The sequence below is a fragment of the Saimiri boliviensis genome, chromosome 2 (assembly GCF_048565385.1).
Source record: "Saimiri boliviensis isolate mSaiBol1 chromosome 2, mSaiBol1.pri, whole genome shotgun sequence".
In the NCBI taxonomy this organism is placed as follows: Eukaryota; Metazoa; Chordata; class Mammalia; order Primates; family Cebidae; genus Saimiri; species Saimiri boliviensis.
In genome coordinates this window covers 82675497-82696739 of record NC_133450.1, presented here as the reverse complement: position 1 = coordinate 82696739, position 21243 = coordinate 82675497, and the positions used below count along the sequence as shown (strand labels likewise).

Here is a 21243-nt window from a genome sequence, read left to right as displayed (position 1 = left end):
TAATTTTTTGTATTTTTAGTAGAGACGGGGTTTCACCATGTTGACCAGGATGGTCTCGATCTCTCGACCTCGTGATCCACCCGCCTCGGCCTCCCAAAGTGCTGGGATTACAGGCTTGAGCCACCGCGCCCGGCAAACTTTCCATTCTTAATGTATCTCAGAAGCTAATATTGAGAAACTGAGGGATGAGTTCTGTGCATCTTAATTCAGCTAATGATTGAAAAAGAAAAACCAAAATCTTCCTAGGGCATGATGACTCTGGAGAGGGGAGGGATACCTTGTGAGCTATTCATCTAAGGAAGAGAGGACTTACAAACGAAAATATCTGTTGACCACTAATATTTTAACATTTTAATGTATTTTCTTGCTGTCCAAAGTTTTAAATACTTATATAGTAAATTTACTGGTTTTTTTCCCTCTATTCATTTTGTGTTTATGTGTTCTTTAAGGACTTTCCTACTACCAAGGTTGTAATCATATTCTTTTATACTTGCTCTAATGCTCACATAATTTATGTTGTGTGTGCTGTTTAAAAATTTGGGTCTGGTCTTTAATCCCTTTGGAATTTATGCTTGTGATTTGTGAGAAACAGGGTGCCAACACCATTTGCACAAATGCAGTTCACCCCAGATCATAGACTAGTCTGGCCTTTACTCTTTGATTTGAAATGTCACCTTATCACACAGTCTGCTTTTAATTCTTTATTCCTTTTATTTATTTATTATGACATCAATACCAAACTATTTTTAATTATGACATTAAACTATATTTTGATTTTCTGGTGGTAATTTCTGATTCCAACATTACAATTCACTACTCATTTATTACTGATTTTAGCCTAAATCAGTTATCCAAACATTCATGTGATACATATTTTTGAGTATTTATATGTTATGCACTGAACATAAAAATATTGCTGACTGGATTCAACTGTTCAAATGTAAATTCAATGGACTGGGGCCTAGACTCTACTTTTTTAACTGAGGTTTTTTTGAGGGGAGAAAAAGGAAGGGCAACATTTATTTTCTTTAAATATTGGTTAAGTTCTGAGGCATCCATAAAGAAGAAAGATCATTGTTGCTAACTTTTTCTGAAGCAATACATCTAAATATGAATCAGAGGTTGGGGTTCTAATGGAAAGCCTAAAAATATGGACAAAGGCTGGGGAATGAGTTAAGCAGAATGCTATGTAATGTCCTAAAAGCCATTATAATTTCAATTTATTTCCTATCTTTAGTGTGACAATCATGTGGCAAATGACTTTTCACATAAAAAATTAGGGCAAGGTTTTTCTTCTTCCTCTATTAAACTTCCTTTGAGAGTTATACTCCAAGTCATGCCCAGTGAACCATCACATCCTAGGAAGATCCTGTGTACAATTGCTCACAAGCACATTTAATTGTATGTTCCTATTCCCTCAGATTAGCCTTCTGCAAAGTTAACTCATTTAATCTCCAAAGAATATGGTCATTGTTGAGCAAAAGAGAATGAGGATCAGCTGAAAATTGCAATCAGGGAGAAGGTTCAGGTTTATTCCATAAAGATAAAAATGACACCAGAAAGTCTACCACCTTTACACGGGACAGAGAAGTTGAATTTATTACAAAAGACTCTTAAACTGTGGGGTCTTTAAAATTTTAATGCTTACACCCCACACACATATACAATAGTTATAGGCGTTATTGACATCCATTTGTAAATGATAAGAACTATAGTAATATTCAAATATAATTTATTTAAGTACATGAGTAGACCTCTAACCAACAAGTATTTGTTGAGCATCTACTATTTTGGTGATAGAAAAGTGAACCAGACACAATTTCTTCCCTTAGTCAAGGAACTGCCCCTTCCCAATCAAGTGCTTTCTATCAGTGTCCAAGACAGATAAGTAAGCAGTCTTGTAACTAAACTATGGGATGACAGAATTCTTGTTTACTCATAATTACTGACATCCAAAGAAATCCCAGGCAACTCTAAAGCCAATTATAAATTTCATAATTCCTGCTCTACACACTCTCCTTCTCTCTTTAAACATCAAGTGTAATGTAATTAGCCAAGTTGCATGACCTTACTTGCCAGCTTAATGCTATTTTACACCCGCTTCTTCATTACTGAAGTTAAAAGGCTTAGTCCAACGAGACATTACTGATGGTCCCTAAGATTAAAAACCCAGCTAGACTGGGCATGTAATCTTGTAATCTCAGCACTTTGGGAGGCTGAGGCGGGCAGACCACTTGAGGTCAGGAGTTTGAGACCAGCCTGGCCAACATGATGAAACCCTATCTCTACTAAAAATAAAAATTAAAAAAAAAGTTAGCCAGGCATGGTGGTGCACACACCTATAATCCCAGCTACTCTGGAGGCCGAGACAGGAAAATTGCTTGAACCTGGGAGGTGGAGGTTGCAGTGAGCCAAGATTGAGCTACTGCACTCCAGCCTGGGCAACACAGCAGGACTCTGTCTCAGAAAACAAAAAACAAACCACCTTATTAACCAGTTCTTTTATTTACCAAACTTTCCAACGAGCACAGGCATCTCTTGCACAGGGAAAAAGTGGTTGATTACACTTGGGGCTGTCATACAGGGCTGTTTTCCAGAAGATGTCACATGGGATAAGTCCCAGAGTAAATATGGGTTGCTTGAGGTTGGATTTGGGATCACAAAATACATACGGAACAAGCTAGGATTTCAAAGTCTGAGATCACTGAAGACAACCAAGAAAATACCTGGGCCCTGGAACATAGTGGATATACACCATCTACCAAAGATCATTAAGAAGGCTTAAAGCTCCAGAAAGATGAAAAATGAATATTCAGCTATAAAATTCGGAAAGTACAAAAAGAAGCAACAGCACTGGCCTTTGAAGAACATATCCTCCAACAGTTGTTCTTAACCTGTTTTTATATCTTCACTATTATGATACACTATTTTTGAAATCCTGACCCAGAGTGCAGATTCAAAATAAGAAATTACTTTCCTTCCTTAAGTAGTTTATCTGGCCTAGAAGTAATTCCTAAAAGAAGAGACCTGTTCATTAACTACTCCAGAGCTCCATATCAGAATTTTAGAACAAAAATTTCAGAAGTAAAATGGAGAAGCAAAATTTATTATCCAGCTATAGTTCTCAATCTGGCTCACATCTCCAACTGTGCAGATTACTGTTAATGAAACTGTGATTCAGCACAGTCTATACTGAATGCTGCTCCAAAGGCATAGGGTAAATATTGCTGACAATATTTCTAAGTGCTTTAATGAGTAGCTCTCGAGAGATGAATAATTTCTTAACAGCATGATTCTCAGTTAAGGTGGAGAACATGCTTAATCTAGTAATCACTTACAGAAAATGTGGGTAATTTCTCTCGGGAGAACAAACCCTGTTACTCATAAGGCACCCTACTTACTGGGCAGCTCTCAAGACAATAGGCACTATTGCAGTCCTAATTTAGGTCTGGCACACATCCATATTCTCAAGATGGCGTTCCTCTTCCCCCTTTTTCCCCACAAAAATAATGAAACGATGGCTGATGGCATGATGTAAGCAGCATCATAGTGGAAGGCATAACCTGGGCTTGGGAGTTAGATCTAGGTTTGAATCTGGTACACTCTACTATGTAGCTGATAACACTTATTTCATTACAGTGTTGTTGTTATTAGAGACAGAGTCTCACTCTGTCACCCAAGTTGTAGTGCAGGGGCATGATGTCAGCTTGACTTCCCAGGCTCAAGTAATTCTCCCACCTCAGCACCCCCAAGTAGCTAGGACTACAGGCACGTGCCACCATTCCTGGCTAATCTTTCCAGATTTTTGTTTTGTTTTGTTTTTTGTTGTTGTTGTAGAAATGGGGTTTCACCATATCGGCCAGGCTGGTCTCCAGCTCCTGAGCTTAAGCGATCTGCCAGCCTTGGCCTCCCAAAGTGCTGAGATTAAGGTATGCGCCACCACACCTGGCCTCATCATAGTGTTCTGCTTTTATCTGCTTCTGAAAGCTGGGGTGGGCTGTAGTAAACTTAGAAACAGGAAATACAGAACAGTCATTTTTTCCTGCTGATCATACTCCCTGCCAGTTATCTACTACCTGGCCCACTGATTGCCTTGCAGGAAGATGCCTTCCCAGCTATAAGCCCTTTGTTTCCCAGGATTCACTCATAGCCGTAACCAATGCTTTCCCTAGAAAGGGCTCTTAAAAGTCTCAGGAAAGCTGAAGTTAGACAACCCTTTTTTTCTTTTTAAGAAACAGGGTCTCACTCTGTCATCCAGGCTGGAGTGCAGTGGCACAATCACAGCTCACTACTGCCTCAACCTCTTGAGCTAAAGCAATCCTCCTGCCTCAGCCTCCAGAGTATGAGACTACAAGCACATGCCACTGTGCCCACCTAATTTTTTTTTTTTTTTTTGGTAGAGATGGGGGTCTTGCTTGGTTGACCAGTTTGGTCTTAAACTCCTGGCTTCAAGTGATCCTTCTGCCTTGGCCTCTCTAACTGAGGGAATTATAGGTGTGAGCAATCATGCCTAGCCTAGACCACAACCCTTCTTGAGCTGGTCTCCCCCGGGAGCCTTCATCTAACAGAGCCAACATTGTTCTCTCCATACATTAGGTTTATGTTTGCTACTGGGTTTCTATATTATCACCTTTCATATCCATTTATATGCAAAATTAATGAAAATAAAGGACGCAATTTGTCATCAATGATGGTTCATAATAATTATGTAGGCATTTGTAGAATGAAAACTACTAAGGTTTCTAGGACTAAGAAGAAATACTAAAGTGATACACTTAGTACCACCAAAGCCACTACATTTTTTGAGATATAAATTTCACAATGTATACATAATTAAGATGACAAATTAAGGCTCAAATTTTAAGGATGAATAGCTATTTCATTGATTTTACATGGCTCAGTAGGCAACAGATTCCCATTTAAAGGGGATAGGTAATTGAGTTTAATGGGATGCTAACTATGAGCGGATGAGTAGGGTTAAAGGAAACCAAGTCAAGATACCTGGTCAGCAGTGTCCAGTAGATATTTCTGTAACAATGTAATGTTCTACATCTACATTGTCTAATATAGTGGCCAAAGCCACATGTAGTTATTAAGCACTTAAAATGTGGTTAAGGTGACTAAGCTACTGAATTTACTAATTCGTTTAAATAGTCCCATGCTGCCAACAGCTACCACACTGGACATTACAGTTCAAGTCTAGCAAAGAGCCATCACCAGGCGTTCCCAAACTACGGCCCGGGGGCCGCATGCGGCCCCCTGAGGCCATTTATCCGGCCCTCCAACGCACTTCAGGAAGGGGCACCTCTTTCATTGGTGGTCAGTGAGAGGAGCACAGTATGTTGCGGCCCTCCAACGGTCTGAGGGACAGTGAACTGGCCCCCTGTGTAAAAATTCTGGGGATGCCTGGCCATCACAAATCCTAGGCCTGAAGAGGCGAAGTAAAGAACAATTACAGAAACCTGGGGTGATGTGGAATTAGAATTCTATCTTACAGGCAAGGATTACATGACAGGAGCCATAGCCTTTGACAGAAGAATGCTACTACTGCCAACCTGCAAACCTGCTGGGGAAGAAATGGGAATAAATACTAATTCACTCTTCTTTTTGCCCCCATTCCCTTCTGGTGCCTCTGACTGGTGGAGGAACTCAATGAGAGCTCCTTGATGGAGTCCAAAAGGTCACCCTCAAGGAGCACCTAACAGTGATGGGTAAAGATTATATATGGAACAAAACATTATTATATCCCGTGCAAAATGAATTGAGGCATCAGTTTGGTTTATTGGAACTTATAAATCTAAATATGGAACCAATAGCAAAATATTTATAAAAAGCATGTTGTCAAACACCTACAAATGTTCCCTGTTGTTAAAGCTGAGTTTTCTGTTGCAATAAACAGCACAATGTTTTAATCAAACTGTGACTGTGTTCATTTCAGGTTTCTTACATTAAGAATTAGGTCAATACCACGCTCCTTCAACTATATTCAACCAAGAATCTGTGTGAAACTTTTTCGAAGGTACCATCTCAAATCACAAGGCCTGGGATTGGAAAATTTTTTTACTTTACTAAAGACCACTGTAACTCAATAAACGGATGGACTTAGATTAGAAAATCAGAGGAAGAGCAATAAACTGGATACATGAATCCAAACATCCCTACTCTCAGGCTGCATGGCCACTGTTTTCAATTGTTTTCTGTACTGATTGTAGGTATTTTACCAACCTTTTTCACTTTCTGCACTGAATAGTGCTAAGGAGGAAAAAGGATGGGGAAGGGAGGAGTGGCAATAACTAGAAGGTAGTTCTATTTGTGAAAAACTTTGTGTACTTTAGTGGGTCCTGAATAAGTCCAGTCCTTACTGCCCAGCACTTAAGGAAGAAAGGTCTAATGTGACTGTATGGGGATTGAAGTAGGTACCAAAGGAAAAGCAGTTCCCCCCACCTCCAAGGAGCAGGAGCTGTTGCTCTTCAGGAAGAAGGATGCTAGTATGGTTGTGTAACATTAATGGCCATGGCACATATGTTGTGTCAATCTGATATTCAGAGCTCAATCCTGTGGTCAAATTGATAACAGTCACTCCAGGAAATGAGGAGGAATGAATCCAGACCCCTCCAACAAGTAGCAGCTTTCCATTGAGCACATGAGCTGTGTGGGAGTACCTTGGGGTAATGGGAGGCTGGATGTCTACTGACTCCCAGAGGAATCCACAAGAGATTGGTCTCAGAAAGAACACAGAGTTCAATGGCTCCTCAGAAGCCCCGAGACCTCCAGCAATGAGGGCTCCCCCTTGCCAAGTGCTGGCACTGTGAGAATGCCGGGCTTCAGGTGCTTCTCCCTCCACTGGGATCTGGACCCAAGTCATTGTCTCTACATGCAGGAAATGCCAGTCACTGAGTACAGGTTCCACCACACTTCGACCCCCATACACAAACAAATATTCCTGATTCTGATAGGACACTTCTGTTGCTGAATGCCGCCAACAAGACAATATGGAATCATCCTTTCGGCCAGCCTTTGTTATTGTCACTTTCAGGTCCTCAGTGCTATTATCCTCACTCTTACAAAACTGAAGTTGGAGAACCCCCAAGGCTGGACATATTGGGGAGAGTCTTCCTCCCAGAACCAGAACCTGACTCTCTGAGAGTCTTGTCATGGTGTGATAAAGGCGTCCATCCCACTGAACTCCAGTACCACAACTTAGTATTTGGCTGCCTTTCCATTCAGAGTCACAGTCTCTTGAGAACAAGTGAAACTGGCTCACTCGGCAGTGCCGCCCCTCCTGCTCTCCAAATCCTCCTGCACTGAGAATAACGTCCGGGCTCAAGAGGACAGAGGCGTGGCCATATCTCTTCAGGTCTGGGCCCTGGCCCTCGCTAGTGACTACACTGGCAGGGAAGACCCCTGAAGGCAAAGCAGGATTTATACGAGGAAATGCCTTTGAGGGTGGAAACACTAGGGTGTGGGAGACAGTGTCTCCCCTGGAAGCTGCCAGAATGAAATAATGGGCGCACTTCAGATGCCACTCCTCAAACTCGTCAAAGGGTTCAATATTTTCCACCCGCCGGCGCTCTTCTGCAGGGAGAAAGCAGCGATAGAATTCATTCATATCCACGGCACCGCAGGCAGTCCAGCCAGCTTGAAGGAAGCGGCGCCTCTGCGCCTCCACGTCAGGAAAGCGCTCCAGGCCATGCAGGGGGCAGTTCAGCTGCTGAAAATGCTGCAGCATGAACTGACCAAAGGCGTCTTGAGACCTCATCTGCTCATAAACCACGAAAAGGGCATTAGAAAAACGCCGGGCTGCCCAGGCGATGAGGGCCGCAGCACTCTCCGGCTCGAGGTAGGTGAGCACTGCCTCGGCCAGGAGCAGAGTGGGTGAGGCTGGGTCGAGACCTGCGGCTCCCAGAGCCTCGTCCACTCGCTGGAGCTGCCGCAGGTCCAGGCCCAGGATGCGGTAGTCCACGCTCTCAAAGTACAACGCGGACGCGGGCTTGCCCCTCTGGAAAGGCCCGGTCAACGCGCACAGCTCTGGCGTATCTCCAATCCTCTCTGCTTTGCGTCGCGCCACGTCCGGAAAATCCACCTCCCAGACTGCAGCACGGGTCAGGCTGCCCGCGGTTTTCAAGCGAAAATAGAGCGAGTCGAACCCGGCGCCGAGGGACAAGATCTGAGCGCGCGGCGCGGCGTGCGGCGCCCAAGTCTGCTCCAAGAAGGCGTGCACATAGTGCCTCACGGCGCGTGCGCGAACGTAGTAGCCTCGGTGAATGAGCGGTGCGCGCCGCCCCGCGCCCGGAACCAGCAACGCGATGTAGGGGTCCTGCACGTACCCGCGGGCAGCCAGGGAACGCTTGCTGAGGGCGCTGCTGTCGTTGGTGCTCTGTACCGCTCCTGCCCGACGCTCGCGGCTCCGGGGACCCATGGCCAGAAGACACCGGTAACGGCAGTCTGTCACGGTCGTGAGTCGCCCCTTGGTTAATGTACTACACACCTCACGGACCTAGGTACGGAGAAAAACCACCCCTGCTCCCCGACTTCCCCTTCCGCCGGCACGTGTGCGTCACTTCCGGGAAGAGCGCATCTAGCCAACCGGACCTGAGGAGAGAGTAGGCGTGCTAAGTTCGCTCGCGGCTGACCTTTCTTTGATTGTCCTGGTTTCCGTGTGACTTGTGTGTTAGGAAAGGCGGGTTGTCACGTTTCTACAAGGCTTTCAACTAAAAGGGAAAACTTGCCCAAGTCTTCCTAGTAGAGGAATCTCAAGAGGTGAGTCAGTGGGGACTGACAGGATCTGGTAGGAGCAAAGAAGGGTGGGGACCAGGGACCTTCAGTGGGTAAGGATTAGTTAGCTTCTTTGGGTGCTAACAGTTGCTGATTTATTTAATCCTCTTTTCAAAGTTGCAAAAGAGAACCCATTTAAACTGAAAACAAGTCACTAAGGCCAGAGTACAACTGAAGAAACCGACCTTTACAAATAATTTGTAGCTACTTAATAAGAAAACGTCTCCCCACAGATATTACAAAGTTGATTCCCTTGTAGTCCCCGCCTTACGTTAGACAGTGTATAAACCACTCGTCCTCTCTCATCACACCCCTTTCGACTTGGAGAATTCCGTGGATTTTAAAGTAGTGTTCGATATGTCCCCGGAAGGGGGAGTCACTGAGGAGAGATTATTGTTCTCTGTGATATATTCTGAACTTTGTTTTTAGGGAGTAAATCCAGGTTGGAGTTCAAAATAATCACAAAGTTTCTAAACTGAGTGTCTGGGAGACATCCATGGAAAACCACTTCCAGAGACATTTGTTCACTGGGATTTGGTGACTGGCTGAAACAGAAAAGGAAATCAGATAACTTTATGATTAACTACAGGTGGTTCTGCATAATCGTTAAGAGCATGAGTTTTGGAGTCCAGCAGATTTGGATACTGGCCTCAAGAAAAAGTTTTATATTTGCCATTGTTTTCTTGTGGAAAAAAAATAAGAAAAAGGTTTGGATCAGGATAAAGATTTGGTAATTGAAAACTGACGTTTAGATTTGGTGTTTAAGAGCTCAGTAATGACCTTAGGGAGAGGAGTTTCTGTGGAGAAATGAGGGCAGAATCCATGTTTCAGTGAACAGGAGGTAAGTTAATGGAGGAATTCAGTCTAAATTATACTTTGGAAGAGCTTAACTCAGAAGGAAAAGAGTCAGGGCAGTGGCTAAAGAAGAATGTGGGATATAAAGAGTCTTTTGTTTTGTTTTCAAGTGGAAGCAAATACTGCACTTACATGTTAGTCCTGTGAGGAAAATCAGCCAGTGGAGAGGGAGAGGTTTAAGGAACAGAAAAATGAAAAGATAATTCACTAATAGAGTAACTTGGAATAGATAGAAATGGGATCCTGGGCACATATTAGTTTGTGGGGGTAGGAGAATGAATCCTTTGTCTGTGACTCCTGAAGGGGTTAAAAAAAAAAAAAAAAAGAAAGATTATGGATAATCAAGCTTAGGTGTGAGGTAGGGCAGAGAGAAAAAGAAGGAATTTACACCTGGTGGCTTCTGTTTTCTCTGTAAATTTGGTGGCAGAGTTGTCAGTTTAGTGTAAGGCCATTAGTCTGATAGAACATCTGAGGAGTTTGAGAATTGCTTCTGAAGGGATCAGAAGGAGGGTTCACCTATGCCTACTGGGTCATTGGATCCTTATCTCTAAAATGAGATTAAGTACTGCTTTGGGAGGTATTTCAGGGTTGATTGAGGGCCACATAGAAAAAAGAAAGAGTTGAAAGGCTGAAAAATACATAGCACTACAAAAACAAATTTGTTTAATGACAAGTGCCTAAAATGTAGATGTGATGTCAAAAATACTGCTTTTTTTTTTTTTTTTGCAAAGACCAGATCAAGAAAAGTAATTCAAGAAGAAAAAGAATGGAGTAGGCCAAGTGCGATGGCTCACACCTGTAATCCCAGCACTTTGGGAGGCCAGGGCGGTCGGATCACGAGGTCAGGAGATCAAAACCATCCTGGCCAATATGGTGAAACCCCGTCTCTACTTGGTAGACTAAGGCAGGGGAATCGCTTGAACCAGGAGGTGGAGGTTGCAGGAAGTCGAGATTACACCATTATACTCCAGCCTGGCAACAGGGCAGGACTTCATCTTAAAAAAAAAAAAAAAAAAAAAAGGAAAGCGAATGGAGTAAAATTTGTGATTTGGATGCCTTATGATTGTGTGGAGGGGTGTTTAAATCTCAATTTATTATATAATATGAGGATAATAATACTTCATGGGTTGTTTTAAGGATTTAAACAAAATAACTAAGACACCACAGTGCCTGGCTCATAGCAAGTGTGTAATAAACGGTAACAAATATTTTTATTATTATCAGTTCCCTTTGGGGGAGTAGGTGGGAGCATAAAGAAAGCTCCCTGGGAGACAATATACTTGCTTCTGGCCCTGTGCTAATATTGATGAAATATTACTAACGGGGATCTTATCCCAGTGTTTGTTGCCTTCTGGCCCAGACCAAAACTAGTGTAGAAATGTTAGATTTGGCATGGCATGCTATTGTTGGTAGCAGTGTTTTAGGCATGGAACAAATAATTTTTTTAATGTATAAAGATTTTGATTGCTTAGTTGCTTTTTAATTTCCATAGGTTAACATTGTAGCCAGTAGGTCAGTAAATTTACTCACAGCTAGTTAAAGGTCAGTCTGGAGGATGGTTTGAATGGGACACAGATTAAAGTCAGGATCCTGGAGTAAAATTGAAAATCTGGCCAGGCACAGTGGCTCACTCCTGTAACCCTAGCTCAAGCGAGTGGATCACTTGACCCCAGGAGTTTGAGACCAGCCTGGGCAACATGGTGAGAACACATCTTTACAAAATAATTTATTTAAAATTAGCCAGACATTGTGGTGCATGCCTGTGGTCCCTGCTACTTGAGAGGCTGAAGTGGGAGGATACCTTGAGTCTGGGAGCTTGAAATGGCAGCTCCTAGCGCTCCTACTGCAGCTCCTACTTTGATTTTAAAAGTAGCCACCTTGACTTTCTGGGTTCTCGCATATTTATGAGGATGACGTTTAAGAATAACAGTTTCCATGTGTTCATGGAACACACTTAAATTAGTCAAGTTAGTTTTAGAGGGGCTTTGCCTTTTAAAGAAAAAAATTAGCAAAATCCTGCTTCTTTGCTTTTATGTTAATGTCTGAAAATACTAACATTTGTTAAAATAGGTGAAGCTGAACCCAGAGCTACATGTACAGCTAATCTTATCAAAATGTGTGGAAGTAAAGCAATCTGAAGGAAATTCAGCACCATACAATTTACTGACTGAAATACATCATATTATTCATACCAAGAATAAGAGTGGAGAAGGACCATTTTTTTTTCCTGCTAAAATAATGGATGCAGAAGAACAACAGCTACGGAAGACAGACTTTTATTCTGAATTGCCAAAAGTGGTGAGAATTCAACTACAGAAATCTTGAGTGATTGCTAATTGTAATTACTTTTATGTTGCTTCTTTTCATGAAAGTCAATGTTTGCTGGGCACAGTGGCTCACGCCTGAAATCCCAGCACTTTGGGAGTCCAAGGTGGGTGGATCACCTTGGGTCAGGAGTTTGAGACCAGCCTGGCCAACATGGCAAAACCCCATCTCTACTAAAAATACAAAAATTAGCTGGGCGTGGTGGCATGCCTGTAGTCCCAGCTACTTAGTTGGTTGAGGCAGGATAATCACTTGAACCTTGGAGGTGGAGGTTGCAATGAGCTGATATTGCACCAGTGCACTCCAGCCTTGGCAACAGAGTGAGATTCCCATCTCAAAAAAAAAAAAAAAAAGAAAGAAAGAAAAGAAAAAGTAAATTTTGTAGGCAAAATTTGTAAACTTTGTTATATAGCTAAATCTGGTAAGCAGTTTGCCTGGTGCAAACTACAAACATCAGGTAGCTGGTATGATGCTATGAATCTATTGGATATTTGGTAAGTTTTCTGGTTGTATCTCTTATCTTAGGAACTTCATGCCCACTTGAATGGATCCATTAGTTCTAATACCATGAAGAAATTAATAGCCCAGAAGCCAGATCTTAATATCCATGATCAGATGACTGTGATTGACAAGGGAAAGAAAAGAACTTTAGAAGAGTAAGTGTGGGGAGGTTGTGGAGGTACTTCTTTTTCTCTATCAGTACTTTGAGATTGTAAGTAGTATGTAAGAATTCAGATTTTAATAGTTAACAGAAATAGGGTTGGCATCTGGCATAGAGCGTATCTCTTAACATACAGCATTTTTTTTCCCAGCTGTTAGACTGTTGGCAGTATTTTTATTGATTTCTGTTGTTTGTGAAGTTATAACATACTGGGATATTCTTTCTTTTCTTTTCTTTTTTTTTTTTTGAGACAGGATCTCACTTTGCTGCCTAGACTGGAGTGCAGTGGCGTGACCACAGCTCGCTGCTGCCTCAACCTCTGGGGCTCAAGCAGTCCTTCCACCTTAGCATACTGAGTAGCTGGGACTGCAGATGCATGCCACCATGACTGGCTAATGTTTTTTGAATTTTTTTAGAGATGAGGTTTCCCTGTGTTGCCCAGGCTGGTCTCAAACTCTTGGGCTCAAGCTAACCACTCGCCTTAGCATTTCAAAGTTCTGAGATTACAGGCATGAGCCATCATACCCAGCCTGGGTTGGTCTTTAGATTTGAAAATATAGGCAAATTAAATCTCTAGGTGTCAGGGGTGGATTGGACAAGGGAAACTGTTGTTTCCCACTGAAAAGTATCAGTAATGTTTTATTTTCAGTCATTTGATTATCTTTCCAGATCAATGTAGTTTTTGAAACATTGGTTCTGTAGTTCTTTGTAAATACAAATATATATTTACTATTGGCCTAAAATTCAATTCATTCAGTTAGTGAGTTTCTTTGGATGACAAGGTTTTGATGACTAGAATATGTTAAAACTTTTCATTCACATTGCAGATGTTTCCAGATGTTTCAAACTATTCATCAGCTTACTAGTAGCCCAGAAGATATTCTAATGGTAAGACATGAAGGAATTTTTAGAATGGTTTAAAAATTATGCAGTAATTTCCTTCCATTATTGCATCTGACTTTTTATTTTTGCTCTCATTAAGAATGATGAAAAATGTTTTCTCTTTTATGGCAACTCATAGAAAAACCAACATAAGACATTTGCCTAAGAGCTCATACAGAAAAACTGTGTTTCTTATAAAAGATATGAGGAAAGAACCAGGAGGAGCATCTTTTATAGGATACAGAATTATATGGGAGAGAAAATTTGGTCCTGTTTTTTATATATAACATATCTATATGAAATATTTGACCACAGATAGGGATATCCTTGATAAGGCATTGTCTGTTTTACATAAGAGACTTTCACTGCATGAGTGGACATTATAGAGAATGAAGAAGTTCAAGAAGGGCTTAGAGATTAAGTGATTAATCCCTAGGGAAATTCTGCCTTCCCTATGAGGTTACAAAGGATACCACTATGTTCTCTTATCTGAAGCTCCGTGATACTGGAGTCTGACATGGGAGATGGACTTCTGTATCATTGATGTGTCTAGGATGGCATTTTAAAATGTCTTCTTTGTAAATGGAGAGAAGCAAAATTGTGTCAGTGTTCTCAACCAGTAGAAAAAAAAATGCAAAGAAAGTATAACTTGTGTTTCGGGAGAGGTAACTTTTGACTTATCAAGAAAAAATTTTTTTCTTTGGTCAAGACTGATCTTTATGATAAGTGGTAAGTAAATTAATCACCTTTTAGAGGAGAGTTAACGCTAATAGTTTCATTCAGCAAAAAATGACTGACTGAGCACCCACAATGTTCCAGGCACTGTGCTAAAGTCTTAGACAGATTGACACAGTCTCTGCCCCTGCGGAATTTATAATTAGGTTGGAGAGACCCATAAGCAGATACTGCAACATAGTGTGGTAAGCTCTGTGTTAGAGACACACATAGGATTTATAGGGAACCAAAAGGGCATTCTCTAAGCAGCCACTCAAAAGATAACATGAACACTGCTAGGAATGTTCACCACAGGGCTCTGGTCTCACTTTGTTGATGAGTGTTACAGAGCAAAATGATGAAATTTAAATTCCAGGAGTTTAGTACTCTATAGGTGTAATAATGCCATGTTCATTGCTACGTTCATTTCAAAGTGAAAGTTGAAAAGCTCTGTTAAATGAGGTGAGAAGTTAAAGAGTCTGTGCATTTGACCTAGCGCTACCAGGTGGTTCAGGGGGTGACAATGACGTGCCCCATATGACAAATGAAATGTATATGAGAGTAAGCTAAGAGATTGTTTGTAAATGTAGAACTGAGTGTGAGGGAGATCACTTAAAACTCTAGTCAAGGTGACCCGGGTATAATCTCAAAGAGAGGATTGGAGTGTGGCTGAAAAAATGATACTCATTATTACATGTACCAGACATTATTCTTAGGACTACTTTCAGAAGTAGGTATTTTTATTGTTCCCTTTCTGTAGATGAAGAAATACGCTTAAAGAGGTTAGGTGTAACTTATTTAAGATCACATATGGCCGGGCGCGGTGGCTCACGCCTGTAATCCCAGCACTTTGGGAGGCCAAGGCGGGTGGATCACGAGGTCAAGAGATTGAGATCGTCCTGGTCAACAAAGTGAAACCCTGTCTCTACTAAAAATACAAAAATTAGCTGGGCATGGTGACGCATGCCTGTAATCCCAGCTACTCAGGACGCTGAGGCAGGAGAATTGCCTGAACCCAGGAGGTGGAGGTTGCGGTGAGCCGAGATCGTGCTATTGCACTTCAGCCTGGGAAACAAGAGTGAAACTCCGTCTCAAAGAAAAAAAAAAAAAAGATCACACACACAGAGTAAGTGGCGGCTCTATCTGGTTGCAGAGCTCATGCTCTTTCCCATTCAAGCTATACAGTCTTAGAGACTTTTGAGTAAGTAGGATCTTAACTAAATGTGATGTACTCTGTCTGGAAAAAGAATTGGAATAGATACTCTCAGTTCAGTGCATAGGAGAGGAAAGCCCAAAGAGGTGTCTTCAGTACCTACTGCACATCACAGAAAGGGCTAAATCTGGCAAAGACAGATGTAGACCCCAGGGAAATGTTCTTGGATGTGGGTTAGGGATGATTCTCTAGGCTTCACTGTGACCTAGGTAAATCATGTTCCTTTTGCTCTTGCTCCATACTTGCTAGTTTTTCGTTGTTCATTTGGTTTTACAGAGAGCTAGCCACTCAGTAAGAGGGATAGTAGTCACTTCAGTCACTGCAAAGGACTACTATTTCAAACCCTCACTTTTACCCAACTCCTCACAGTCAAACAGGTTTCTGCATTAGTCTAATGTGAGCTGGGGTAGGTGAGTTTGTGTCTGTTCACTTCTGGGACAATGATGGCATCCAGATTCCTCAACCTATTAATATAAAAATGAGGCCGCAGTTTAGTGGTGTCAGTGACAACAAGAGGGAGTTCCTGGAGTAGCAGTGCCATGGGGCCAATGCCATTAATGATGGCATGGAGGCTGCAGTGTCATGTTCCTTGGTGGAGGCAGCAGTGATATCTTGCTTGGTCCAGGAGTTTGATGTTTAGAATGCTGACATATTATCTTCGACTGTGTATTCTCAGAATCTGGGTCCTTAGACCTCTGGATGAAACTAAGCTACCCATTCCACTTATGTTATAATAAGTTCATTTTTGTCTTTAGTGGTAAAAGAAAGAAGAAGAGGCCAAGAACTTGGATTGCTATGAATTCACCATGGTAGTGCCATACTATTAGGCACTGTCTGTACAAACAGCCAGTCCCTGTTGCTTTGCCAGGACACTGCACTCGCATGCCTGTGTGCATGTATTAAAGCAGATTAAGATTAGGATACCAACTGTAAGGACTAATTAGGGCAATTTGTCACAGCTTCCTCAACTTAAGTCTTTTTTTTTTTTTTTTTTTTTTGTGGACTTTTTAGTTTGAAGGCGGAAAGGAAAAACATGCCTTCAGGAACTTTGGGATTATTGAGATTTGCACTAAATTGGATACAGTTTTACTCATTTTTATTACCTGCTTTCTTTGCCCTAAGTACTTCTCAAGAAAATTTAACCCTGCCAGAATTTTTTGAATAATATAACCTATTCCTAAATAACTTTAATAAAAACTTTAAGCCATGTCTTCAAATAACACATTAGTAATACCTAGTCATTTTAGCTGTTTATTTCTGGATGTCCATTTCCTAGCAGTCTACACATAATAGATGGTTCTGACTGGTTTTAGTTTTGCCTCATTTCTTTATTGTATCAATCTGCTATTATAAATATTAGGAAATAGAGAAATGTTTACAAGGGAAAAGAAATAAAAGGTGTAGCTAGTGTGCAGATTGGGATTTAATGTGGGAATGGAGGTGATGGGAGTGATTGGAAATATTGCTGCTCTGCATGGTCTCAATCAGGGATGTGACAAAGTGGATAACCTCTACCATGTGGAAAACTTACAACATTTCTTGCAAATCAAATTTAATGAGTAAAGTGAAGCTGTAGCACTTGGCATATTCATTGGGACCCTTACACAAACATTATTAATATTGTATACATTATCTTTATTATCAGGTCACAAAAGATGTCATAAAAGAATTTGCAGATGATGGTGTCAAGTACTTGGAACTAAGGAGCACACCCAGAAGAGAAAATGCTACTGGTAGAATTTAATCTTCTCAGCAAATGTACTATCCTTTTCCCGGGTGCTTTGATCATGTTTGTGAGTGGGAGTATGAAGTACTGGGAGTATGAAGCACTAACTTTTACACTATTGTATTGTTCTGTATTTCATTGAACCTTCTGTATTTCATTGAACAGTCCAAGTCCTCTCTCTCATAAACATTGATGATACTCATTTTGTTTGTTTGTTTTGGAGACATGGTCTTGCTGTTTTGCCTAGGCTGGAGTGCAGTGGCACAAACATAGATCACTGTAACCACAAATTCCTGGGCCCAACAATCACCTCAGCCTCCAAAAGTGCTGGGATTACAGGTGTGTGCCTCTGCACCCATCCCAATGTACATTATTAATGAGTGAGTTATTCTTAAGTAAAAAGTAGCAAAATTCCAGTCAGGCATTATCTGTTTAAGGAAGGAAACAAAAGCCTGCAACAATTTCTTTTGTTCATCCTTGTTTTGTTGTTTTCACTCTGAGAAAAAGATACCTGCTCCTTATAGTTGCATTGTCACAAGCAGAGGCTGATTCTTGCTCCCTGCATCACAGGCACTTATGAGACAATGTCGCTGAGTGGATGCAGAATCATGTTTTATGGTAGTTACTGAAATGTGGGTTATTCATTCACTTCACAGGGAATAGTTTCTTAGGCCATGAGCAAGCTGTGATGTGGTAAAACCTCTTAGAATAGAGATGAGATCTGGATATGGTCTGGAGGAATTTCCTGAGATTCTCCTTCTCTAAGAACAGCATCAGGAGACATTGGGGCCCTCTTAACACCTTGTTTATGACCCAAAGAGACCTAGGTCATCTTGCATTCTGATCTGTGTAGCTCAGTAATCATTTAGGGGTAAAATTTTTGAAACTATTATTGTAAAGTAAGTGTTTACATGAGATAAGGAGAAGGCTCTCATCTTGCATTTTTGAACCATAGAATCAGTTCCACGTTTTCCTGGTGAGAGTACTGAAAGGGAAGGAGAGAAGAAACCTGCCAAATAGTAGCACTCTTTAAATGGAGTTTCAAAAGAAGGATATCAACCTAAATATGCAACAGTAGAGGAATGGTTAAATAAAGGCTAATGAAATATTAGGCAACCATTAAAAATACTGGTGAAGACACTTTAATGACATGAGAAAATGCTCAAATCATGTTAAGTGACTGAACTGGGTACACATATACCTAGTAGCATCTCATCTATTTAAAAATGTGCATATGGGCAGAATGCAGTGGCTCATGCCTATAATTCCAGTGCTTTGGGAGGCTGAGGCAGGAGGAGCACTTGACTCCAGAAGTTCGAGTCCAGTCTGGGCGATATAGTGAGACCCACCTCTACAAAACAAATATATATATATTTTTTAATTAGCCAGGCATGGTGGTATACACCCGTAGTGCTAGTTACTCAGGAGGCTGGAGCAGAAGGATCACTTGAGCCTGGGAGTTCAAGGCTGCAGTGAACCATGATGTTGCCACTGCCCTCCAGCCTGAGCAACAGAGACCCTAAAAATGGTCTCTTGAAATAATAAATAAAAATAAATCTGTATATGTATACTTAAAATGTTACAGAATACCCAGGAGACTGGAGAGACCAAGGGGTGAAACAGGAGGATTTTATTAAAGTGGCCACCGGTTCAGCAGATTAGCGTCCCACGTCTGAGCCCAGGAGAAAGAAAATGGGATAATTTTTATACATCCAGGATGACGTAGCAGCTAATAGGTTTACAGAAGTCAGAATGAAGACCAGTTAATTAATTTGTAACATGTCTTGTGATGTACATTACATTCGAAAAATAGCATTTTGAGAAACGCATTGTACATTCTGTGGGTGTTATCGTGCTCTGTGACCTTGCTGCTGGTTAGCAAGAAAAATAGGAATCTTGAGATGCCTGGGAACCTTGCTGAGAATGTGGGGAGAATAAATAAGATAGGTTTTACAGGGACTTAGTTAATTTTAAGCAGAGCTGGGGGGTAGGTTTTCTATTAAACGGCACACAACACAGCAAAATTTATTATGTAGCAACTACAAATTACAAGGTTTTGTTTTTACTATTATTGCTATAATTTAATTCCCTTCCTCAAAAACACAGTAGTCATCTGGTGGGGGAGGCAGGGAGATTTATTTATTTATTTATTTTTGAGACAGAGTCTTGCTCTGTCACCCAGACTGGAGTGCAATGGTGGGATCTCGACTCACTGCAACCTCCACCTCCCAGTTTCAAGTGATTCTCCTACCTTGGCTTCCCTAGTAGCTGAGATTACAGGTGCGTGCCATCACGCCTAGCTCATTTGCATATTTTTAGTAGAGACAGGGTTTCACCATGTTGGCCAGGGTGATCTCAAACTCCTGACCTCAGGTGATCTTGCCTTGGCCTCCCAAAGCGATGGGATTACAGACATGATCTACCATGCCGTATTTTTATTTTTATTTATAACTTTCTGTATTTTACCAGAGACTTTCCACCAAACATAAGCATTTTACAGTCTGGGTAAAAGAGTATTTTATTCTTCCCAATGTAGCCTAAAGAAAAAGAAAAGAAGGTATTTTACAGGAGGTTGTTCTGGAGAGCACTCTTGCAGATCTTCCCAGAGAGCAGAGCACTCATACATAGAAGAACATGCCTGGTTCCCTGGATGAGAAACACTAAGCCTGAGCAGGATTGAGGGGAAAGGAACCCAAGTTAGGATTTTTTTTCTGGACCAGGAGAGAAAATGTCCCTTTTTTTTTTATTAAAAAAAAAAAAAAAAAAAAAACCAGGATGGATATGATGGCTCATGCCTGTAATCCCAGTGCTTTGGGAGGCCAAGGCAGGCAGATCACTTTCAACCCAGGAGTTTGAGACCAGCCTGAGCAAGGTGGCAAAACTCCATCTCTACTAAAAGTCCAAAAACTAGCTGATCATGGTGGTGTAGCAGGAGCGGCTACGGGAAAGGATCTTTTGGACGCTTATTGCAGGAGGAAGGAATGTATTACAGCTGGGAGCTTTGTTGGCATGCGTGCTTAATAGCAAAACTTGTCTAACAAAGGGAGGTTCAGCCTTTATATAGGCTTATACTTTAGATGCTACACGTGGAAGAATCTTAAGTTTATAGTTTTAGGACTTACGTGTGAAAAGATTTCTGTTTACGTATGAAAGGGTTTCAGTTCACAGTTTTAGGAATTACATATGAAAGGGTTTCAGTTCACAGTTTTAGGAATTACATATGAAAGGGTTTTAGTTTACAGTTTTAACAATTACATATGAAAGGGTTTCAGTTTACAGTTTCAGGAATTACATATGAAAGGGTTCCGGTTCACAGTTTTAGGACTCACATGTGAAAAGTTTTTTGTTTACAGTTTTAGGAATTACATATGAAAGGGTTTTGGTTTACAGTTTTAGGACTCACATGTGAAAAGGTTTCTGGTTTGATTTTGTTTTAAGTAAAAATAGTGACTTCTGAAGTTTTTTTGTGGCTTAGCCTGTGTTTTTAGGAAGAAGATTCAGGAGGCGCCAGCTGGCCTGCTCTCTCTTCTATTGAGATACACAGTGGAAGTGACAGAGCAGGAGGGAATCCTAAATGCCTGGGTCTCCCTCCTCATCCCTCTCTTTGAGACTTTCACCATTTTATAATATTAGTGAGAGGTCTCACTTTTATTTTTACTTTTCAGATTTTTTGAAGAAACTGATTATGTTTTATATAATACACTTGTGATGTCATTTTTTTGGCTAACTACAGTAGTGATGAAGCCTTTAATTATTTGAAGGAACAAGGGGAGTAGACAAGGGAGCAACAAACAAACACCTATTATTATTATAACACTTATAATGAGGGTTTTGAATTTTTTTAAGGATGAGAACTAACCTTTAAATAAGGACTAAGGGTTAAATCCGTGCTACACCTGTACAGGTATGTGTACTAGTTTGGTCATGTCTTGCACAGTATCTTTTACTGCTTGCCTCTGGTCATTTATGTGCAGACAGCAGTTGGTTAGATTGAATTTTTCACAGACTTCTTTTTCGGCTACTAGCAAATAATTTAGGGGCAGCCAGTTCTGATAAATTGCATTTCTTATTTGAGTTTCTTGTCGGGCTAAG

At 41.1% G+C, this 21243-nt stretch overlaps 2 protein-coding genes across 11 annotated transcripts in view; one reads left to right on the top strand and one right to left on the bottom strand.

Moving 5' to 3' along the window:
- Window positions 1–1520: 1520 nt before the first annotated feature.
- Window positions 1521–8419, bottom strand: LCMT2 (leucine carboxyl methyltransferase 2). The gene has a single exon (XM_010339568.3). It carries the CDS (start codon window positions 8417–8419, stop codon window positions 6359–6361), a length of 2061 nt encoding a protein of 686 aa, XP_010337870.1. The 3' UTR covers window positions 1521–6358.
- Window positions 8410–21243, top strand: part of MAPDA (N6-Methyl-AMP deaminase) — a 31052-nt gene continuing 18218 nt past the window's right edge. For 2 of the 10 annotated variants that reach the window (XM_003928942.4, XM_074393762.1), the window contains exons 1-5: window positions 8538–8760; window positions 11701–11928; window positions 12481–12611; window positions 13444–13504; window positions 17071–17158. In XM_003928942.4, the coding sequence (XP_003928991.3) occupies window positions 11869–11928; window positions 12481–12611; window positions 13444–13504; window positions 17071–17158 (340 nt within the window). In that variant the 5' untranslated portion in view covers window positions 8538–8760; window positions 11701–11868. Of the gene's footprint in view, window positions 8502–8531; window positions 8761–10361; window positions 10472–11700; window positions 11969–12480; window positions 12612–13443; window positions 13505–17070; window positions 17159–21243 lie in introns of those variants that run through there. The other 8 variants (XM_074393760.1, XM_074393759.1, XM_074393761.1 and 5 more) reach the window with 8 other exon arrangements.

Coding starts and splice junctions, on each gene's coding strand:
- LCMT2 (XM_010339568.3), bottom strand. CDS start 8,419: ATGGGTCCCCGGAGCCGCGAGCGTCGGGCAGGAGCGGTACAGAGCACC.